This window comes from Chlorocebus sabaeus, chromosome 25 (assembly GCF_047675955.1).
Source record: "Chlorocebus sabaeus isolate Y175 chromosome 25, mChlSab1.0.hap1, whole genome shotgun sequence".
Lineage (NCBI taxonomy): Eukaryota > Metazoa > Chordata > Mammalia > Primates > Cercopithecidae > Chlorocebus > Chlorocebus sabaeus.
The window spans coordinates 55,772,563-55,791,431 of NC_132928.1; the positions used below are offsets into that span (position 1 = coordinate 55,772,563).

The 18,869-nt window shown below is 40.3% G+C and overlaps 1 protein-coding gene across 6 annotated transcripts in view; it reads left to right on the forward strand.

Moving 5' to 3' along the window:
* The window catches only part of RC3H1 (ring finger and CCCH-type domains 1), a 91,897-nt gene extending 82,835 nt beyond the window's left edge, over positions 1-9,062 (forward strand). For 4 of the 6 annotated variants that reach the window (XM_073011772.1, XM_073011776.1, XM_073011773.1 and 1 more), the window contains exon 20: positions 1,464-9,062. In XM_073011772.1, coding sequence (XP_072867873.1) covers positions 1,464-1,617 — 154 coding nt within the window. In that variant the 3' untranslated portion in view covers positions 1,618-9,062. The remainder of the gene's footprint in view (positions 1-1,463) is intronic. The other 2 variants (XM_073011775.1, XM_073011777.1) reach the window with 1 other exon arrangement.
* Positions 9,063-18,869: the final 9,807 nt, after the last annotated feature.

The window sequence follows — 18,869 nt, forward strand, 5'->3', positions numbered from 1 at the left end:
CACCACTACGCCTGGCTAATTTTGTATTTTTAGTAGAGACAGGGTTTCTCCACGTTGGTCAGGCTGGTCTTGAACTCCTGACCTCAGGTGAACCACCTGCCTCGGCCTCCCAAAGTGCTGGGATTACAGGTATGAGCCACCGCACCCGGCTCTTTCCAGTCTTTTTAAAGTGTGTGGGCATTTAGCCTCTTGCTAGTTTTACAAACCAAGCACTCCACCTCCTTGGTTTTTAATTCAGACTGTCCTATATCATCCAATATTCTGCAGATATGAAAAGATACATATCAACTACCATGAACATCCCTACAATAAACAGTATTACAATTAATGCTTTGTTTACATATCTTAAATTATTTTCTGAGGATATTTTGAGGCTTTTGAATACACAGTCTTAAGTTGCCCCCCTGATGATATATAACAAAAATTTCTAATGCTTTCAGGCCTGGATTTTGACATTTTAATTCATGCATTATCTTGGATTCAATTTTTTTTTTTTTTTTTTTTTTTTTGAGACAGAGTCTTACCCTGTCACCCAGGCTAGAGTGCAATGGCATAGACTCAGCTCACTGCAACTTCTGCCTCCTGGGTTTAAGCGAGTCTCCTGCCTTAGCCTCTTGAGTAGCTGGGACTACAGGCCCGTGCCACCACACCTGGCTAGTTTTTGCATTTTTAATAGAGACAGGGTTTCACTGTCTTAGCCAGGCTGGTCTCAGACTCCTGACCTTGTGATCCACCTGCCTGAGCCTCCCAGGTGCTAGGATTACAGGCATGAGCCACTGCACCTGGCCTTTTTTTTTGTTTGTTTTTTTTTTTTGGACAAACTCTCATTCTATCACTAAGGCTGGAGTGTAGTGGTGCGATCTTGGCTCATTGAAACCTCTGCCTCTCAGGTTCAAGCAATTCTTGTGCCTCTGCCTCCCAAGTAGGTTTTTACAGGCACGTACCACCAGGCCAATTTTTGTGTTTTTAGTAGAGACAGGGTTTCACCATGTTGGCCAGGCTGGTCTCCAACTCCTGAGCTCAAGTGATCTGCCTGCTTTGGCCTCCGAAAGTGCTAAGATTATAGACATGAGCTCAAAATTATTTTTGTAGTAGCAAACCTGCTAAATCCGGGATAAGTACTCTTCTTAAAGCCCAGGTAGTATTTGAAGATATGGGCCTTAAAGTTTTTGTCACAATTCTCAACTCTTCTCTGTGGTTTGAAAGCAGTGGACAATATGCTAAACAAATGAGCAGGCTGTATTCCAATAAAACTTTAGTTACAAAAATACACACCTGAAAAAAAAATATGCACCTGGCTAGCTTTAGTTTGCCAACCCTGTGCTAAAACATGGATAAGGGGCTGTAGATTAAAATTTGGAAGCCATTTATATATTTTTTATCATGCTAAATGATATCCCCTGTCGATATTTTTGTACTAATCATTTTTCTCTCTCTCCTTTTTCAAAATTTTAAAATGTCAGCAGTGAGGTACCAAATGGATCAGCCTTGACACAAGAGAGTATCAGCCTCCTATCAAACAAGACCAGCTCTCTGAACCTATCAGAGGACCCTGAGGGAGGAGGGGATAACAATGACTCCCAGAGATCAGGAGTTACTCCCAGTTCTGCTCCTTAAAATATGAGGAGTCCTACTTTTATCTTCTGCTCCTAATCAGTTTGTCGGGCATAGGGGTAGGAGAACGCATAACTTCTAAACTTTTTCTCTTAAGAGCGGTCAGAGAAATCCAGGAAATTCACCAGAGGCAATGTGCACAAACACCACTACTAAAAACAAATCCTGCACATAGTTCACATTAATGCATTTTTTTAATTTAAAGAAAAAGAAAATTAGCAGTATCTGCAAGCAATTCAGATTAAATTTGTTTTTGTTCTGTGAATGAACTTTATTTTAATAACTTTGGACGCCTTGGATCCAGGGCTTTAAAAAAAAAAAAAGATATTATATATACACTCTGTTTGATTAATTGTATGATCTTAATGAAGTAGGTTTTCTTGTATTTTGGTATTACATACCCAGTGTATAATTTGTATAATTCCTTATCCCCAGTCCTTATCAATTCTCACCACCCTGTAAACTTAAAACAGACCAAAAACATCAGCTTTCAGAGAATTCTGTGGTGCTTGAGAAACAGACAGTACTAGACTGAGTTATTAGAAAATGTGCAGCAAACCAGCTTTTCCCAGAGCTGTTCTTTGGAATTCTTTATCCCTTTCTAGATCACTAGCTTCATTGGATAGGTATGTTTTTCTTGACATTGAAAATTTTTGTTTGTTTGGGAGGGTTTTATTTCTTGTTTTTATTTTCAACTTTTCAAAGAGAATTACCAATTTTTGAAGTCCTCATTTTCATATTAAGGATCATTTGCATTTTCTGAATATAATGAGAAAGCTGAGTCAGTATTTAATTAGATTTAAATGTTGATTAAGAATTAACTATAACTTGTTAGCACTGAAAATACATGTTTGGTGATTCGCCTGCATTCAACTCATGGTTGGAAATTTGAAGCAGTGCTTTTCAAATTAAACTTTTGCTGAAATCATAGGATGCTCAAAAACCAGGACAATCAACCACATTTTAAAACTGCAACATTTGATTTGAACTTAAAATGAATAGAACCACATTATTTCAATGGATGTTTTTGTTTTACTTGTAAACTGATTGAGTCTTAAGGATAGTTCATGAATTGATCACTTGTTGCTCAGAATCATTAGTATAAGTAGGTAGGAAATAGTTTGAAGTCATTTTTCATAGACTTAGCTGTCCAATGTTGAAAATGTTTCTTCATGAAAATGTTGAAAAGAGTAAGGAATTTTTTTTACTATTATTCTGCTGCACATATTCTGATGCCATGTGTCTGTGCTTAACTAAGACCCTGTAAAACATGTTTAGTGGGGACTGTCTGATATAGTCGCCCTCTCCATTCATCTATTTGCCTGATTTTTTCAGTTTCCCTTTCTGGATTTTACTACTAAATTAGAAAGCACTGGTTGTGTAATAGGTTACTACATTGCTTTGGTTGGGTAAAAACGAGAGTTTATATTTTTCTTATTTCTTATTTTCTTAACCCTTAACTCCTGCTGAGGTCATAACAACCTCAGTCTAAACTCTGTGTCCATCATACTGTTAACTTAAACAAATGGGTGGTGGGGATGGGAAGGGTAATACAGTCCTCCATTGCCTACCAGTAGGAGAGTCCAAACAGAACACTCTTTTGAGTAGCAATTATTTGATTTGCCCAGTCAAGGCACCGTGTTTATATACTATTTCACATTGAATTTGATTATGCCCTACAGACCTGGCTGGTCAAGGATTTGATATACACATATTGGCTTGGGATTCGAGCTTTCTTTTTTATTTAAATAAAAATTTATATATATTATATATATACATATATACATAGCTATATCTGTATATATATTGGGTATGTTTTAAGGATTTTTTCGCATGAGCGCAGCTGTTGCGATAAATTGACCGATTGGGAGGTGGTAGAAGCACTGAATGAAGGTGAGGCTTTTTTTTTTTTTTTTCCAATTTTCTTATACATTTTTCTTCCTTAAAAAAAAAAAATATATATATATATATATATATGCTTTTGCTTTTTTTTTTTTTTTGGGCTTCTGTTTGCTTTTTGACTTTTACTTAAAACCCTTTTACATTTCCACTTTAAATGCCTATTGTTCATTGGGAGAAGGAAAGAAACTTTTGTATGTCTGACAGAGTCCCAAGATTTTTGATTTCTCTGCATAACTGTAAAAGGCAACATTATTGGCCTCCAACTTTTTTTTTTTGAGAGGGAGTCTCCTATCACCAGGCTGGAGTGTAGTGGGTCGATCTCGGCTCACTGCAACCTCCGCCTCCCGGGTTCAAGCGATTCTCTTGCCTCAGCCTCCCGAGTAGCTAGGACTACAGGCATGCGCCACCACATCCAGCTAATTTTTGTACTACAACCTTCTTATAGGCAGATTTGGACCGATCTCCTCTGGATGTGTCAGATCATCCTAAATTTTAGAAGCAGTTGATTCACTTTGGAATTCAGAATGATTCTTGTATTAGAAGATCATTTGGGGGTATTAATTTTTGTTTAAGTTTAGAATAAAAGTAAAGATTCCTTTTGGGTATCAGTTGAAACCCTTTAGTAACTCAATTTCTGTTGTTCTTGTTTCCTTTAAATACACTTGTTCTTGGCTTTCACCTTTTTGATTCTGTGAAGTAGGCAGGAGCAGGGATTAATTTATTCAGTATTCCTGTTCTGAAGAAAACCAGAAAAGTCACTGTATAAACTTGACTTAAAATAGTATCTTTCTCTTTTCATGTATTTTCATTTGGGGGAAAAAAATCTCTTTAATTGTAACCTGAATTCGAGCTGTACCCCTCCATGGTCCTACACTTGAGCTAATCTGGTTGGGTAGAAAGGCAGAAGAATGGTATATTGTCCCATTGTGCCTATAATGTATTTTAAATTGGTCATTCCACCTTACTTAATGGAAAATCTTGCAGTTTTCCTAGTGCTCATCAGCAGTTTTAGGAATTCACTAATACCCCGAAATTTTTTTTTTTTTTTTTTCCTTTTCCTTTTCTCTGTGATATCATGAGCCTGTAAGGACAAATGGCATATTTGGGCATAACTGCTCAACTCTGTAACTACTTTTTAAAATCAAAATCTAAAAGGTATTAATTTCTTCTGGCTTTTTAATTTTGTTTTTTTAGAGACAAAGATGAAACCAGATAGGAAATATAGTTTCTGTGTTTTCTACTTATTACAATATTAGTTTCTTCTAAATACTACTTTATTTGTATTTCACTAAATTCAAAAGCAAAAACTGGATATCTGAGATGAACAATTTTGAATGGGTTAAGGTAGGAGTAATAAGCATTGTGTTCTCTCATATATAGGTAAGGGAATTTTATTTATAGTGAGAAATATAAAAGTACTTTGACATACTGTTTTTTCAAGGAGTCTCTAGCAAAGGGTAGAAGAACTGAGAATGAGACATCTAGATTCCATTTCTGGTTTATGTGTAGCTCTTTTGCCTAATTTATATATAATTTTGTCACAAGATAAGTCCAGTAACTGTCCTGTCTTAGATAATTTGCAGAGGCTGAAGTGACCAAAGATCCATTCCTTATTACTTTTCTAATTAAAAGAAGAGATAGCTAGATTTCTAGTAATATTATTCTAGATATTGATAAGACACTGTTCCTAATGCCAACTACAAATATTCAGTTACTCAGAATGTATTTAAAAAATTGTTTGGTACAGCATTAATGTTGGTGATTCCTTTCTCCCATCTTATTTCCCTTCCCTTCTATTCTTTCCCATGTATTTCTTTTGCCTAAAAGAACATTGGTTGATTCTCATTTGCTACTTTGAGTATATAACTCCATCAGACTTTCCAGAGTTCTTCAGGGATGGAGCTCAAAGTTCACATTTTTCCATAAATGTCTTTTTTTTTCTTGACCTTTTTTCACCCTGTAATTTCCCCTTGACTTACCCACTGCCCTCCCCAATCTGCAAAAGTGACAGTTTGCTGCCTCAAAACAGAGCATTCAAATGAATTCGCTTAGCCAATAACTTCTGTGAAGTTGCCTTTTCTAATGGTGTTATTACTCAGTGATGCACAAATGTGGTATTTGCCCTACTGGTAGGCAAACAAAGGTCTGGTTAAGAATGGTAACCTGCTGTTTTCTTTAAAGGAGAGCCAAAGACTTGTGCTTTACTCTGTTTTGGTTTTGGGGGAAGTAGTAGCCATTTTGATCATGAAACCTTTTAGTATTTGTGAGTTGGTTGTACTGTGTAAGTAGATTTATCTAAAGTTAACTGTTAAAGTTAGCTAGCCTTATAAGATGTAAAAGTAATGAAAATTCATCAGTTTCTCTAAGCCAGTGAATGTCATCTTTTATAATGCTGTGTATAAGCATTTGTGCCCACCCCAGCTTCTGCTATCACTGTGGTCAAGTCATGGGTCTGGGTAAAGGAATTCTAGAGTATGTGACTGGTGAGAAAAAACTAACTATAGTCAGTACATGTACAGATTGTTAAAATTCAAGAAAAAATATTTTCACTAAAAAAAAGGATCCGTCTCAGTAAAGAAGTATTCAGTTGCTGACACATGCAAATCGTGGTGAGTAGCAGTCTCACCATTTTTCTACTCTCTTTTTGCTCGTTTTAAGTAATTGAGTAAAAGTTTTATTTGTAAAATCTATCTGTAAAAAGCACCTGTAATGATTTTATATGTCATTGAAAGGAATGGCCCAGTTACTTTTTAGGAGAGATTAATAACCTACCTGGAAATTAACTACAGTGTTTACTTAGATTTTTCCCCCTAAAAAGAGTCTAAGTGTGTTAAATTTTTAATTGGTGATATGGTTACAGTGTTGCAAGGTGATCTCTTCCCCTGAAAAATCTGCCTATCCTTTAGAGCTACTAAACTAAAGCAAATTTTACTTTCATCATTAGCACCTGAACAAGCAAGCAATCTACTACTGTCATCATTTTACCTGAGTGCCCATTTTGCTGATCCACATTCATACCTTTCTACCTGGGACAGCTATGATTTTTTATTTATTTGTTGCTTCACCTCAGGTTTATGAAATTTTCCTGCTGAAATGACTTATTGGGAGTTGTAGGTTGATTATAGTTACTATTAAACATTTTCTCAATTTAGCTTTTCTGAGCCACTTCAAAAAGAAAGCTGTTTTTGTCAAAAGGTACTATAATTGTAGCAAGTAAATCTTAAGATTTGAATTTTTAAGATTTTATTTCTGTGTTCACTAAAGATCTTTTCACAAGTAATAGATTATAATTGATAAGTAATACTAGCTATAGTGTTAATAAAGAATAAGACTGTCACCACCAGGAATAAGTAACACCATTTAATAATCTATTCCTAATAGGTATGTTTTCAATACTGCACTGAACAAAGTGGGTAAAGAGCCCTTTGAAATCCTTTTTTAATAAAGGGATTTACCTCACCACTGGAATCCTTGTTTTCAGAGCCTCTGGATTTTCAGCCAAACACTGAACTCTCCTAAACTTTATCCCTGAACAAAACGTCCCTAGAGAACAAACTTTATTTTCACAAGAAAATAAGGCACAATAAGGGGGAAGAACTTACACCTCAAGATAATATTGTGTCCAAAAATGTGTATTTAGAAAAATAAAATCCTGTGGAGTTTGTTATCCTAATGTTTATTTTATACTAGATAAGGTGACTTGTTTTCTTGTATTGAGGTCTGTTTCAGATTTGTTTTTGTTTCTGTTCTAACTCTAAGCAGACAGAGCTCACAAGTCTTTGGCATCCATTTTAGGTTGTACACACAGAGTCATCTTATAACTGGAAACTGTCAGGTGGTCCCCCACCCCAGTGAGTGTATGAAAGGGTCAAGAAAAAGATTGGAAACAAACTATTGGGTGAATAATTGGTTGCTTTATTATTATTATTTTTTTTTTTGGCCTGTTTTTGTGTGTGTGTGTAATCACCATTTATTTGTGTAATCTTTCTCCAGTGATTGGCTGTCATTCTCATAATATCTGAACTACCCCATAAAATAGTTCTCTGATTTAAAAGCATTTAGCTTTTGCTTATTGTTTTTACATCCTCTATTCAACTAAGACACTGTCCTGAGAATTATTTTTTCCAGATGGATCGTTGGCCTGAATTTTCACACTTCACCCCTGTTCATCCTTTTTCCTCTTCCTGCTTCCTGGGAATAAAAGGAACTTTTTTTTTTTTTTTAATTAATTAGTCCACGGGCCTCATTATCTTTCCTTATGATTAATCTATGACTTTTGGGTACAAGAACAATGGAAAAAGTGAATTAAGGTAATGAACAAAACCTTTCACCCACTTAAACATTTTCCAGTTTTGAGATTCCTCTTTGTGTGTGTGGTCTCTTCCCCTTGTCACCCCTTCTGCCCTTTTTCTCTGACTATGGTAATTTGGTCTTTAGGCTCATACCAGTCTCCCCGAGACATTCTGCAGTCATTATCACCTTTTTGGGTGGATTTTATTTTGTTTTATTTTGTTTTTTTAAAAAAAAAAAATAACTTTTTAACATTGGTGCATATTTGCTTGGGATAGAGCTTGTGTAATTTACCAATCGTATTGATTGTAAGTGATTGTGCCCTGCAGAGGTATATTTAACAAGACAAAAATAATCTTGGTTAATAAAGGAGCCCATGAGATTTGAGTCAGGTTATAAGTGACTTTATGAAATCACTTACAGTTTTGGATAGAATTTAAATCTCCTTATAAATCAGTGGTAGACATACCATTTTTTAAAGTTTTCTTGCATTTTTTGTTTTTTATTGCGGCAGCTCCCTATTCTTTCTTGCCTGCCTCCACCCACCTGTTTGGGGGAAAAAAAAAATTGAGCCTTAAAGTGACAGCTGATTTTATAATTGCTGAATTTTGTGAAATTTTACTTTTTCCAAGTGTTTCCAACTTAGAGAAGTGAAGACAAATAGGTTGGAATGGTGAAGACAAATGGATTGGAATTTCACAAGCTGCGAATAATTCCTTAGGATCTGGCAAACTGTGAAGTCTTATTTGAAGACCTTATCTCCTGAGAGTTCTTTTGGAGTAGGAAAAAGAACCCTATTTGAAATAGACCATTTTTCTCTTGTTTTTAATCTGTTTAATATTTCTGATTTTTAAGCAGCTTTCAAAACAAGTGTGGTGGAAAAAAAGAAATAGTAGGAAGATGTTTAGGGTAGCACAACTCTGGGTCTAAATAAGTACATGTTCCCACTTGTTGCTGATTTTTGAGAGTACTAGGGCCATTTTTTTCCAATTTTGTATTATTTGTTTGCATGTTTATATCAAAGATGCCCATTTTGTTAAAATGCTATTTCCTTTCTTTATTACCTTGGAAACTGACTCAGCCTCATGTTGCTCCTAATTAGTGTTTAAGGCTCCCATGAGTTGCAGATAAAAGGATTTATTTTAACAAGTAGAAGGAGGTGATTCACCTTTTGGATTGTAAATATATGAAAGTGTCTACAAGGTCTTTATCTGCTTTCTGTCAGCATTTATATTAAATGATAAATTAATGAGGAATGTGTGTATTCTTTTTTGTGAATGAGTCTGAGCCATCTTACTCTAATCTTGAGATTACTTTCTTACACCTCTTTAATGGAAGGGGTATTTTTAGGTGAAGAATAAAGAAATGGCTAATCTGCATGAGCAAACACATACTTGGAGTAGCCAGTTTGTGGACATCACAGGAATTAGTCCAATCTTAAACTATCGTCACATTCCTTCATTTGTCACACAATTATTGCACATTAGGAGTGAGGGTAGTGGTTCTGAGATACTAGCATCAACTCAGTGAGACTCCATGGCTAACATCCAATGTCTTAGTTTTTATGGCTTCTTTGAAAATTAGGACCGTCTTTAGTTGCCATGGTAACTTCCTGATGCAAAATGTTTTTTGTCTTTCCATTCTTTTTTTTTTTTTTTTTTTTTTTAATGTAGTCTTGCTCTGTTGCCCAAGCTGGAGTGCAGGGGCAGAATCTCAGCTCACTGCAGCCTCTGCCTCCCGGGTTCAAGCAATTCTCCTGCCTCAGCCTCCCAAGTAGCTGAGAATATAGGCCTGCACCACCATGCCCAGCTAATTTTTATATTTTTAGTAGAGTTGGGGTTTCACCGTGTTGGCCGGGCTGGTCTTGAACTCCTGATGTCAAGCAATCTGCCTGCCTCAGCCTCCCAAAGTGCTGGGGTTACAGGCATGAACTACTATTCCCAACCTTGTCTTTCCATTCTTACTGACTTCTCCTGATTGTCCTGAAATCCCACCCATTAGTCATTCCTCGCAGTTAGTGGATATAAGTAAGTTTGTCTAATAGAGATCATACCTTAGTCAACACCTCAATGGTATGAAGAAGAAAAGGGAGGAGGTTTGGTGTGGTGGCTCATGTGTGTAGTCCCAGCTACTCAGGAGGCTGAGGCCGAAGGATTGCTTCAGTCCAGGAGATCAAAGCTACAATGAGCTATGATGCTTCATGGCACCACTACACCAGCCTGGGCAACGGAATGAGACTCTATTCTAGATTAAATGAAATATAAGAAATACGAAAATGCAGCATGGGTGATGTTTGCAAACCAAATATACGAAGACTTTTGTATACAGAAAAATTTTATTATGTATTGGGCATTAGATGATACCAAGGAATGGCATTTTTGTTTAGTGTAAAACATGATTATGTAAGAAAACCCATTTTTTAAAATAAAGATGCAAAACTGACAATAGCTGCAATTTCCTTTAAAGTAGGAACTAAAATCTTTTTAAAAAGTAAATAATGCAGCCACGCACGGTGGCTCATGCCTGTAATCCCAGCACTTTGGGAGGCTGAGGCAGGCGGATCACCTGAGGTCAGGAGTTTGAGACCAGCCTGGCCAACATGGTGAAACCCCGTCTCTACTAAAAAACAAAAAATACATGCAAAAATTAGCTGGGCATGGTGGCAGGCAGCTGCATGGGAGGCTGAGGAAGGAGAATCACTTGAACTCAGGAGGCGGAAGTTGCAGTGAGCCAAGATTGTGCCACTGCACTCCAGCCTGGGCAACGAAGAGTGAAACTCTGTCTCAAAAAAAAAAAAGTCAATAATACACATTACCAGTGAAGGTTATTTACTCTTCCTACCAACAATTACCGATTAGGTGTCCACTGGTATATCTGACCTCAAGGGAAGGGACCGTAGTAAAGAAAGCCCAGGGTATGAGCAGTGGTAACTGCTGCAGCCATCACTGAATTATTATAAATTCTGGACTGGGAATTACAAAACTAGCCCTGCCATCTTTATCAACTACCTAGGCCTACCCTGCTCATAAGCAATAGGGTACATTCTGACCTCTTGCGCTGAAACAAAAAAAAAAATAGAAATTTGGTTTTTATGCCCATTAGTGCTTCAATCCCAATAGCCAGCTAATCTTCAGTAGTTAATTAGTAAATCCCCTTGCCTTCCAGCAAGATGACTCATTCAGTAAGTGGCTGCCACCCTTATTTGGAACGCCTACCATACAAAAAGTGGACTTGTCAAATACCCACTGAATACCCATTGAGTATTTGCTAAAGAAATGTATTGAGTACTTCCCATATGCACAGCCCTGTAGAGGACAAAGAGTTAGAAAATACTGGCTCCACGCTCAATGAATTTTAATTCTGGAACTTGACAGAACACTAAACAGAATTGCCAAAGAATTTTTCAACCACACTTGTCCTCAGAAGAGCAAGGAGCAGTGAGATGGTATCCAAGGAAGACTTAACCTTGCCTGGCTGGTCAGGCTTTCCTGAGGAAGTTGCATTGAAGATAAAACTTGAAAAATCATGGGGGAGGGGGAGAGAGGTGTGTGGGAGACAAGAGACTTGGTCAGAGAAAATAGAATGTGTGAATTCTCTAAGGGAAGAAAGCCTGAAGTGTGGAAACTGGAAGGAGTTCATTAAGACTAGAGGAAAAGGAGTGAGACAGTGGCTTGAGATGCACAGCCAGATAGATCATGGAGGCCTGTGGACCGTGCTTAAGTGTTTGGATTTTATTCTGAAAGTAAAGGGAATGCAAAGAAGGGTGGTAAGCAGTGGAATGAAGGGCCCAGATTTATGCCTCTTGGGAGCTGATCATAATCCCAAAAGACAACCCCAAATATTGAAATTCTTAAAAAGGTCCGGGCGCGGTGGCTCACGCCTGTAATCCCAGCACTTTGGGAGGCCGAGGCGGGCGGATCATGAGGTCAGGAGATCGAGACCATCCCAGCTAACACGGTGAAACCCGTGTCTCTACTAAAAATACAAAAAAAAATTAGCCGGGCACGGTGGCGGGCGCCTGTAGTCCCAGCTACTCGGGAGGCTGAGGCAGGAGAATGGCGTGAACCCGGGAGGCAGAGCTTGCAGTGAGCCGAAATCGCGCCACTGCACTCCAGCCTGGGCCAAAGTGAGACTCCGTCTCAAAAAAAAACAAAAAAGAAATTCTGAAAAAGTTACAAAGATATAATTTTGGGGGAAAAAATTTAAATTCTTTAAAAGACTTTTACTTTTTTTTTTTTTTTTTCTTCAAGATGGAGTCTGGCTCTGTCGCCCAGGCTGGAGTGCAGTATTGTGATCTCAGCTCACTGCAACCTCCCCCTCCCGGGTTCAAGCAATTCTGCCTCAGCCTCCGGGGCGCGCGCCACCACCCCTGGCTAATTTTTGTATTTTTAGTAGAGACGAGGTTTCACCATGTTGGCCAGGATGGTCTCAGTCTCTTGTCCTTGTGATCCGCCCGCCTCGGCCTCCCAACGTGCTGGGATTACAGGCGTGAGCCACCGCGCCTGGCCCTATTTAAATTTTTAAAAGGAGATTTAGGGCCAGGAGCCGTGGCTCACGCCTGTAATCCCAGCACGCTGGAAGGCGGAGGCGGGCGGATCATCTGAGGTCGGGAGTTTGAGACCAGCCTGGCCAACTTGGTGAAACCCCGTCTCTACTAAAAATACAAAATTAGCAGGAAATAGTGGCACATTCCTGTAGTCCCAGCTACTCAGGAGGCTGAGGCAGGAGAATCGCTTGACTCGGGAGGTGGAGGTCACAGTGAGCTGAGATCTTGCCACTGTACTCCAGCCTGGGCGACAGAGCGAGACTCTGTCTCAAAAAAAAAAAAAAGAGAGAAACAGGAAAACACGACAGCCTGGGCAACAGTAAGACCTGTCTCTACTAAGTGTGGTGCATCCCTGTAGTCCCAGCCATTCGGGTGACTGAGGCCAGAGGATCACTGAGCCCAGGAGATGGAAGCTGCAGTGAGCTATGATCACATCATCACACCAGTGCACACCAGCCTGAGCGATAGACTGAGACCTCGTCTCAAAAAGAAAAAAAAAAAGACAATACTTCATAGGTCAATTTACATAATAAAATAGGCAATGATATATTTTTATTTAACAAACACAGATATAATAACAACAGTCTCATGGATGTAGCAGTTAAGAGCAGACGAACCATGTTTATAAGTAGGTCAAAAAGCAAAACGTATAAACGCATATCACTGTGGTTGGTTATGCACCCAGCATTATAATCGCAGTCATATGAAATATAGTGGCAGACGACTCTAAGAGTTGACAAAATCAAAAACTACAATGAGCTGGGTGCAGTCGCTCACATCAGTAATCCCAGCACTTTGGGAGGTTGAGGCAGCTGGATCACTTGAACCCAGGAGTTAGATACCAGTGTGGGCAACATAAGGAGACCTCGTCTCCATAAAAAATAGAAAAATTGGCCAGGCGCGATGGCTCAAGCCTGTAATCCCAGCACTTTGGGAGGCCGAGACGGGCGGATCATGAGGTCAGGAGATCGAGACCATCCTGGGTAATACGGTGAAACCCCGTCTCTACTAAAAAATACAAAATACTAGCTGGGCGAGGTGGCGGACGCCTGTAGTCCCAGCTACACGGGAGGCTGAGGCAGGAGAATGGCGTAAACCCGGGAGGCGGAGCTTGCAGTGAGCTGAGATCCAGCTATCGCACTCCAGCCCGGGTGACAGAGCAACCCTCCGTCTCAAAAAAAAAAAAAAAGAAAAAGAAAAATTAGCTGGTCGTGATTATTTGCGCCTATAGTCCCAGCTACTGGGGAGGCTGACGCAGGAGGATTGCTTGAGCCCAGGAGGTCGAGGCTACAGTGAGCCGTGATTGTGCCACTGCACTCCAGTCTGGGTGACAGAGTGAGACCCTGCTTCAAACACACACACACACAATGGGTCACCACTGCACATACAGCTGCCCCAGAAGCTGAGATCTTGAGAAATTTCACCTTTCATAAATACAGATGTACAAGAAAACCTCTTTATTTATCAAAGAAGTTTCAACAGTTTTACATTGAGAACCAGGGAAGTGAGAGCCTCAAGACCTGGAGGGTCTCTGGTTTAAGTCCTGGAGTCCAAAGGCCTGTGAGCTTGAAGTGTTTTTTTGTTTTTTTGGTTTTTTTTTTGAGACGGAGTCTCGCTCTGTTGCCAGGTGGACTGCAGTGGTGCCATCTCGGCCCACTGCAACCTCCACCTCCCAGGTTCAAGCAATTCTCCTGCCTCAGCCTCCTGAGCAGCTGGGACTAGAGGCGCCCACCACCACGCCCAGCTAATTTTTGTATGTTTTTTTAGCAGAGATAGGGTTTCAGCATGTTGGCCAGGATAGTCTCAATATCTTGATATCGTGATCCGCCCCCCTCGGCCTCCCAAAGTGCTGGGACTACAGGCGTGAGCTACCGCGCTCAGCCGAGCTTGAAGTTCTAATGTCCAAGGAAGCAGAAGAAAAGTCTGTCACGGCTCTCAGAGACTTCACCTAGTCCACTCAGACTCACACACAAATGTCCTTGGGAAACACCCTCCCAGACACACCCAAAATAATGCTTTATCAGGTTTGTAGGTGTTCCTTTATCCAGTCAAGGTGATACTAAATTAAGTCCACAAGTCTACCTATTGTCAGCCTGGCACCCATGATGTATCTCCTTAAACCATACTTAATTTCCTGCGGCCTCAACCTCCCAGGCTCAAGTAATTCTCCTACCTCAGCCTCCTGAGGTAGCTGGGACTACAGGCATGCGCCACCAAGCCTGGCTACTTTTTTGTTTGTAGTGACGGGGTTTGGCCATGTTAGCCAGGCAGGTCTTGAACTCCTGAGCTCAAGTGATCCAGCTGCCTTGGCCTCCCAAAGCACTGGGATTACAGGCGTGAGCCACGGCATCCAGCCTCCCTTTGCTATTTTTCTTTCACCACCTACAACTCCCCAAACTAATATAAAAGCAACAAGCTTTGACCCCACACAACTCTCTCTTGCTCAACCTCCAAAGAATACCCTTGCCCAATGTTTCCGTTCATATGAAGTGTCAATTCTTCTGGATGAGTAAGCATTTTTTACCTTACTTGATAATCTAAACTTTCTATTTGGGAGGAATTTAAAGTGTTATATTTCCTGTTATTAAGTTAGCAGAACTACTCTGGACCTGGATTTTTTTCAAACATGAATGTTTATCAAGTACCTGGTACATCCAGGGCTCCGTGCCGTGTGCACAGGACATGTTCAATAAATATTTGCTGTTTTGATTTGGTTTCCCTGAAGCCAAAACTGAACTTCCTAACAGGAGGATTTGGGCAAATTCCAGTGAGATGCCTTGAGAGCCTCAGCTAAATGTTGCCAAATGATAATGTAGGATTTATTTTGGTAAGTTTAATTTCACCTTAACTAAAATGTCATGTTCACCTAGTAAACTGGGAACCCAAGGGAGTTGGAGACTGCTGTTTGTACTAAATGTTTTGCCAAATTTCCATGGAAGGGTTAAGCTTTGAGTTATACAATAATCACGCAGGAGCTGGGTCCTATCTCTTTCCTGCCAAGTTCTTACTCTTGAGTCCAAAGGAAAGAACAGAACAGCCCAGGGTATGAGGCAATGGACATGGACTTGCTGAGTTACCTGCTCATAGAAGTTACTACCGAACTGGAAGCAGGGCTAGAGAAAGAGGAATTTTATCACTGATCTTGAAGGAAGAACTAAAAAAAGAGAGGGTAATAAAATGCTATGTTCTCTCCTCTTCATGGTTCCTCGAACCTTCTCCTGACACAGTAAAGCACAAGCCTTCCAATCTTGTTTTCACTCAGAATTGAGAAAAACAGTGCCACACAGAAGTAGAGAGTCCTTTTCAAAAACTAATTTTTTTGTGATAAAAGTTCTTAAGATATCTGTCTCTTTCTAATACTTCCTGTTCTAGAAATATTAGAAATTTCCATGAAAATATTAAAGAAATATAAATCATTTTTCTTTCTTTTTTAGAGACAGGGTCTTGCTCTATTGTCCAGGCTGGAGTGCAGTAGTGCAATCAGCTCACTGCAGCCTCAAAATCCTGGACTTAAGAAGTAGTTATGGCTACAGGTGCACGCCACCACACCTGGCTAATTTTTTAATTGTTTGTAAAGATAGGATCTCACTATGCTGCCCGGGCTAGTCTTGAACTCCTGGCCTCAAGCCATCTTCTAGCCTCAGCCTCCCAAATCATTACAAGCATGAGCCACCACGTCCAACCTAAAATATCTTTATTATATTTAAGTATACACAAAAGTACTTTTCAGAATACCTATGTGTGTATAAACACACACACAGTCACAAATTAGTTTGCCCAGCATACAAGCTCTTTTTTTCTTTCCCAGTCTAAACGGTCTAAGATGAACCAAGAGGAAAGGGATCTGGGATCATCCAAACCTTGACAGTATAATAAAAGCCAAGGAGAGCTGTGTGCAGTGAGTACCAGAGACTAGGATGGTGGTAAAGACTCCCAGAGACCAATGCGAACTCTTGGGAGACCTGCCGGAGCAGGGTAGTGGAGAGGGCAAGGCAGCCTGGGATCCAGCAGATGATCGCTGCACCCACTGTCCCTTGACTGTTTCCTGACTGTGTCTTCTTCCAAACCACTGATGGCAGTGTTGGATAGGACAGAGTGAGGCACATTGCTTCTTGGTCGGGAAACATGGTTATAGGTCTGTTTCTTTCATTCCAGGGCATGGGATCTCAGTTTCCCAAATGTGCTGGGTCCAAGAGGTGAGAGGCAGGGAATAACTGGGCTGATAACTTCCAGGGCTTAGGATCAGCCTCATCTTCATCACGTGGCTTATAGACTGACCTACGGAAAAAGAAAGAGCTAGTGTGCCGAATGCCCAGGCTGAGCTGTGAGTATGCTCATTCGGGATGTGCATCAAATAAAATATGGACAGACCGGCCAACTGTGGTGGCTCATGCCTTTAATCCCAGCACTTGAGGAGGCAAAGGCAGGAAGATTGCTTGACACCAGGAGTTCGAGAGCAGCCTGGGCAACATAGTGATTTTGATTCTACAAAAAACAAATTAGCCATGTGTGGTGAAGCATACTGTAGTCCCAGCTGTGGAGGCTGTATATGTATTTTATGTAGATAGATAGATAGATAGATAGATAGATAGATAGAGAGAGAGAGATAGAGAGATAGAGACAAAGGAAAAGGTGGTAGTTCCTGGGTTCATTTCTGGGCACTGGTTTTGGAGGGAATTGTGAACAAGTTTGACAGAGACTACCCAGAGGAGAAACAGATGAAAAGCAATTGGACACTGGGTTGTAACATGGAAAGTCCTGGATATTTCTTTCATATCTATCATGCTGGGACACAAGAGCTCTGGGAAAAGCAGGAGGAGGTTTGAATCTCAGTTCTGCTAGCTTTGCGATTTGGGGCAAATAACCCTTGTGAATAGTAGTGTTCTCATCTGTAAACTGGGCATAATTAGTATCTTCCCGGTAGAGTTGATGAGAGAATTATATAAGCTAATGCCTGAGAAGCATTTAGTATAGACCCTGCTATATAGTGTTTTTAAATAGCACCTATTAAGATGGCACCTATATGATCATAAATCATGTTCAAATATTTAAAGAGTCTGACCTAAGCTAATGTCTAACACTAAAGTAATGGTTAAGTTATAGACTATTAAATATTATACAGCCATTAGAAATTGCTTTCCCAGGTAGGGCACACCTAAACACCTCTTTCCACCTGCAGACCCATTCTCCTTTTCTCCCCTGTCACCAGCCAGGCGCTCAGCCTGCCTCAGGTTCCTCTTTGGTACCGCCACTGCCCTCATCCTGCCCTGCTCCTCTTCTCTCCCTAAGCCTCTGTGTAAATCCAACACTGACACCCTTGTGTCATAAAGTCAAGACGTATTGAATAGGTGATACATTGACATGTTCAAAATTAGAAAACTAAATGAGATGGTACATACTGATAAGTCTACTCCCACCTGTGTCTCTAGCCACCCCTCACCCCATCATCCTCACTTTGTGTTACAAAAACCGTAGCATACTAGAAACACTTTCTGCAGCTTGCTTTTTCCCCGCATAATTATCTTAAGGACGCTTCCACATCAGTACATCCATATAGAGCATCGTCATTCTTTTACACAATGGCACAGTCTTCCATTGTGGGGATGTGCCTTGGTTTATTTAACCAGTCTCCTACAGATGGAAGTGGTGTCCAACTTTTCGCTATTCTGAATCAGGTTGTGACAGCTAACCTTGTTGAAACCCACGCAGGTGTAGCTATAGGATGAATTTCCTAAAGTGGAATGTCCGGTTCACAGGGTACATGCATTTGCATTTTGGTGTTTCCACATTTCCCTACAAAGAGTTATGGCACTTTGTACCCCGAAGAGCAATGGATGAAACAGCTTGTTTCCTCGCAGCCTAGTGTATTGTCTAACTTAATCTCTTTTAATTCTAATGGTTTTTGTGATAATCCTTTTTAGAGAAACATGGAAATAACAGGGAGGGAGGAGTGCTTTGAAAGTCTTGCAGGGTCTGGATGTGGTGGCTCACACCTGTAATCCTAACAGTTTGGGAGGCCAAGGCAGGCAGATCACTTGAGCTCAGGAGTTAGAGACCAGCCTGGGCAACATGGCGAAAACCCATCTGTACAAAAAGTTTTTAAAAATAAATAAATAAGACCGGGCACGGTGGCTCATGCCTATAATCCCAGCACTTTGGGAGGCCGAGGCAGGCAGATCATCTGAGGCCAGGAGTTCAAAACCAGCCTGGCCAACATGATGAAATCCCATCTCTACTAAAAATACAAAAATTAGCTGGGCATGGTGGCGCATGCCTGTAATCCCAGCTACTTGGGAGCCTGAGGCAGGAGAATGGCTTAAACCCAGGAGGTGGAGGTTGCTGTGAGCCGAGACTACATCACTGTACTCTAGCCTGGGTAACAAGAGTGAAAATGCCTCTCAGAATAAATAAATAAATAAATAATAGCCAGACACAGTAGCACACACCTGTAGTCCCAGCTACTCGGGAGACTAAGGTGGGAGGATTGTTTGAGCCCAGGTTGTTCAGGACGTCAGTG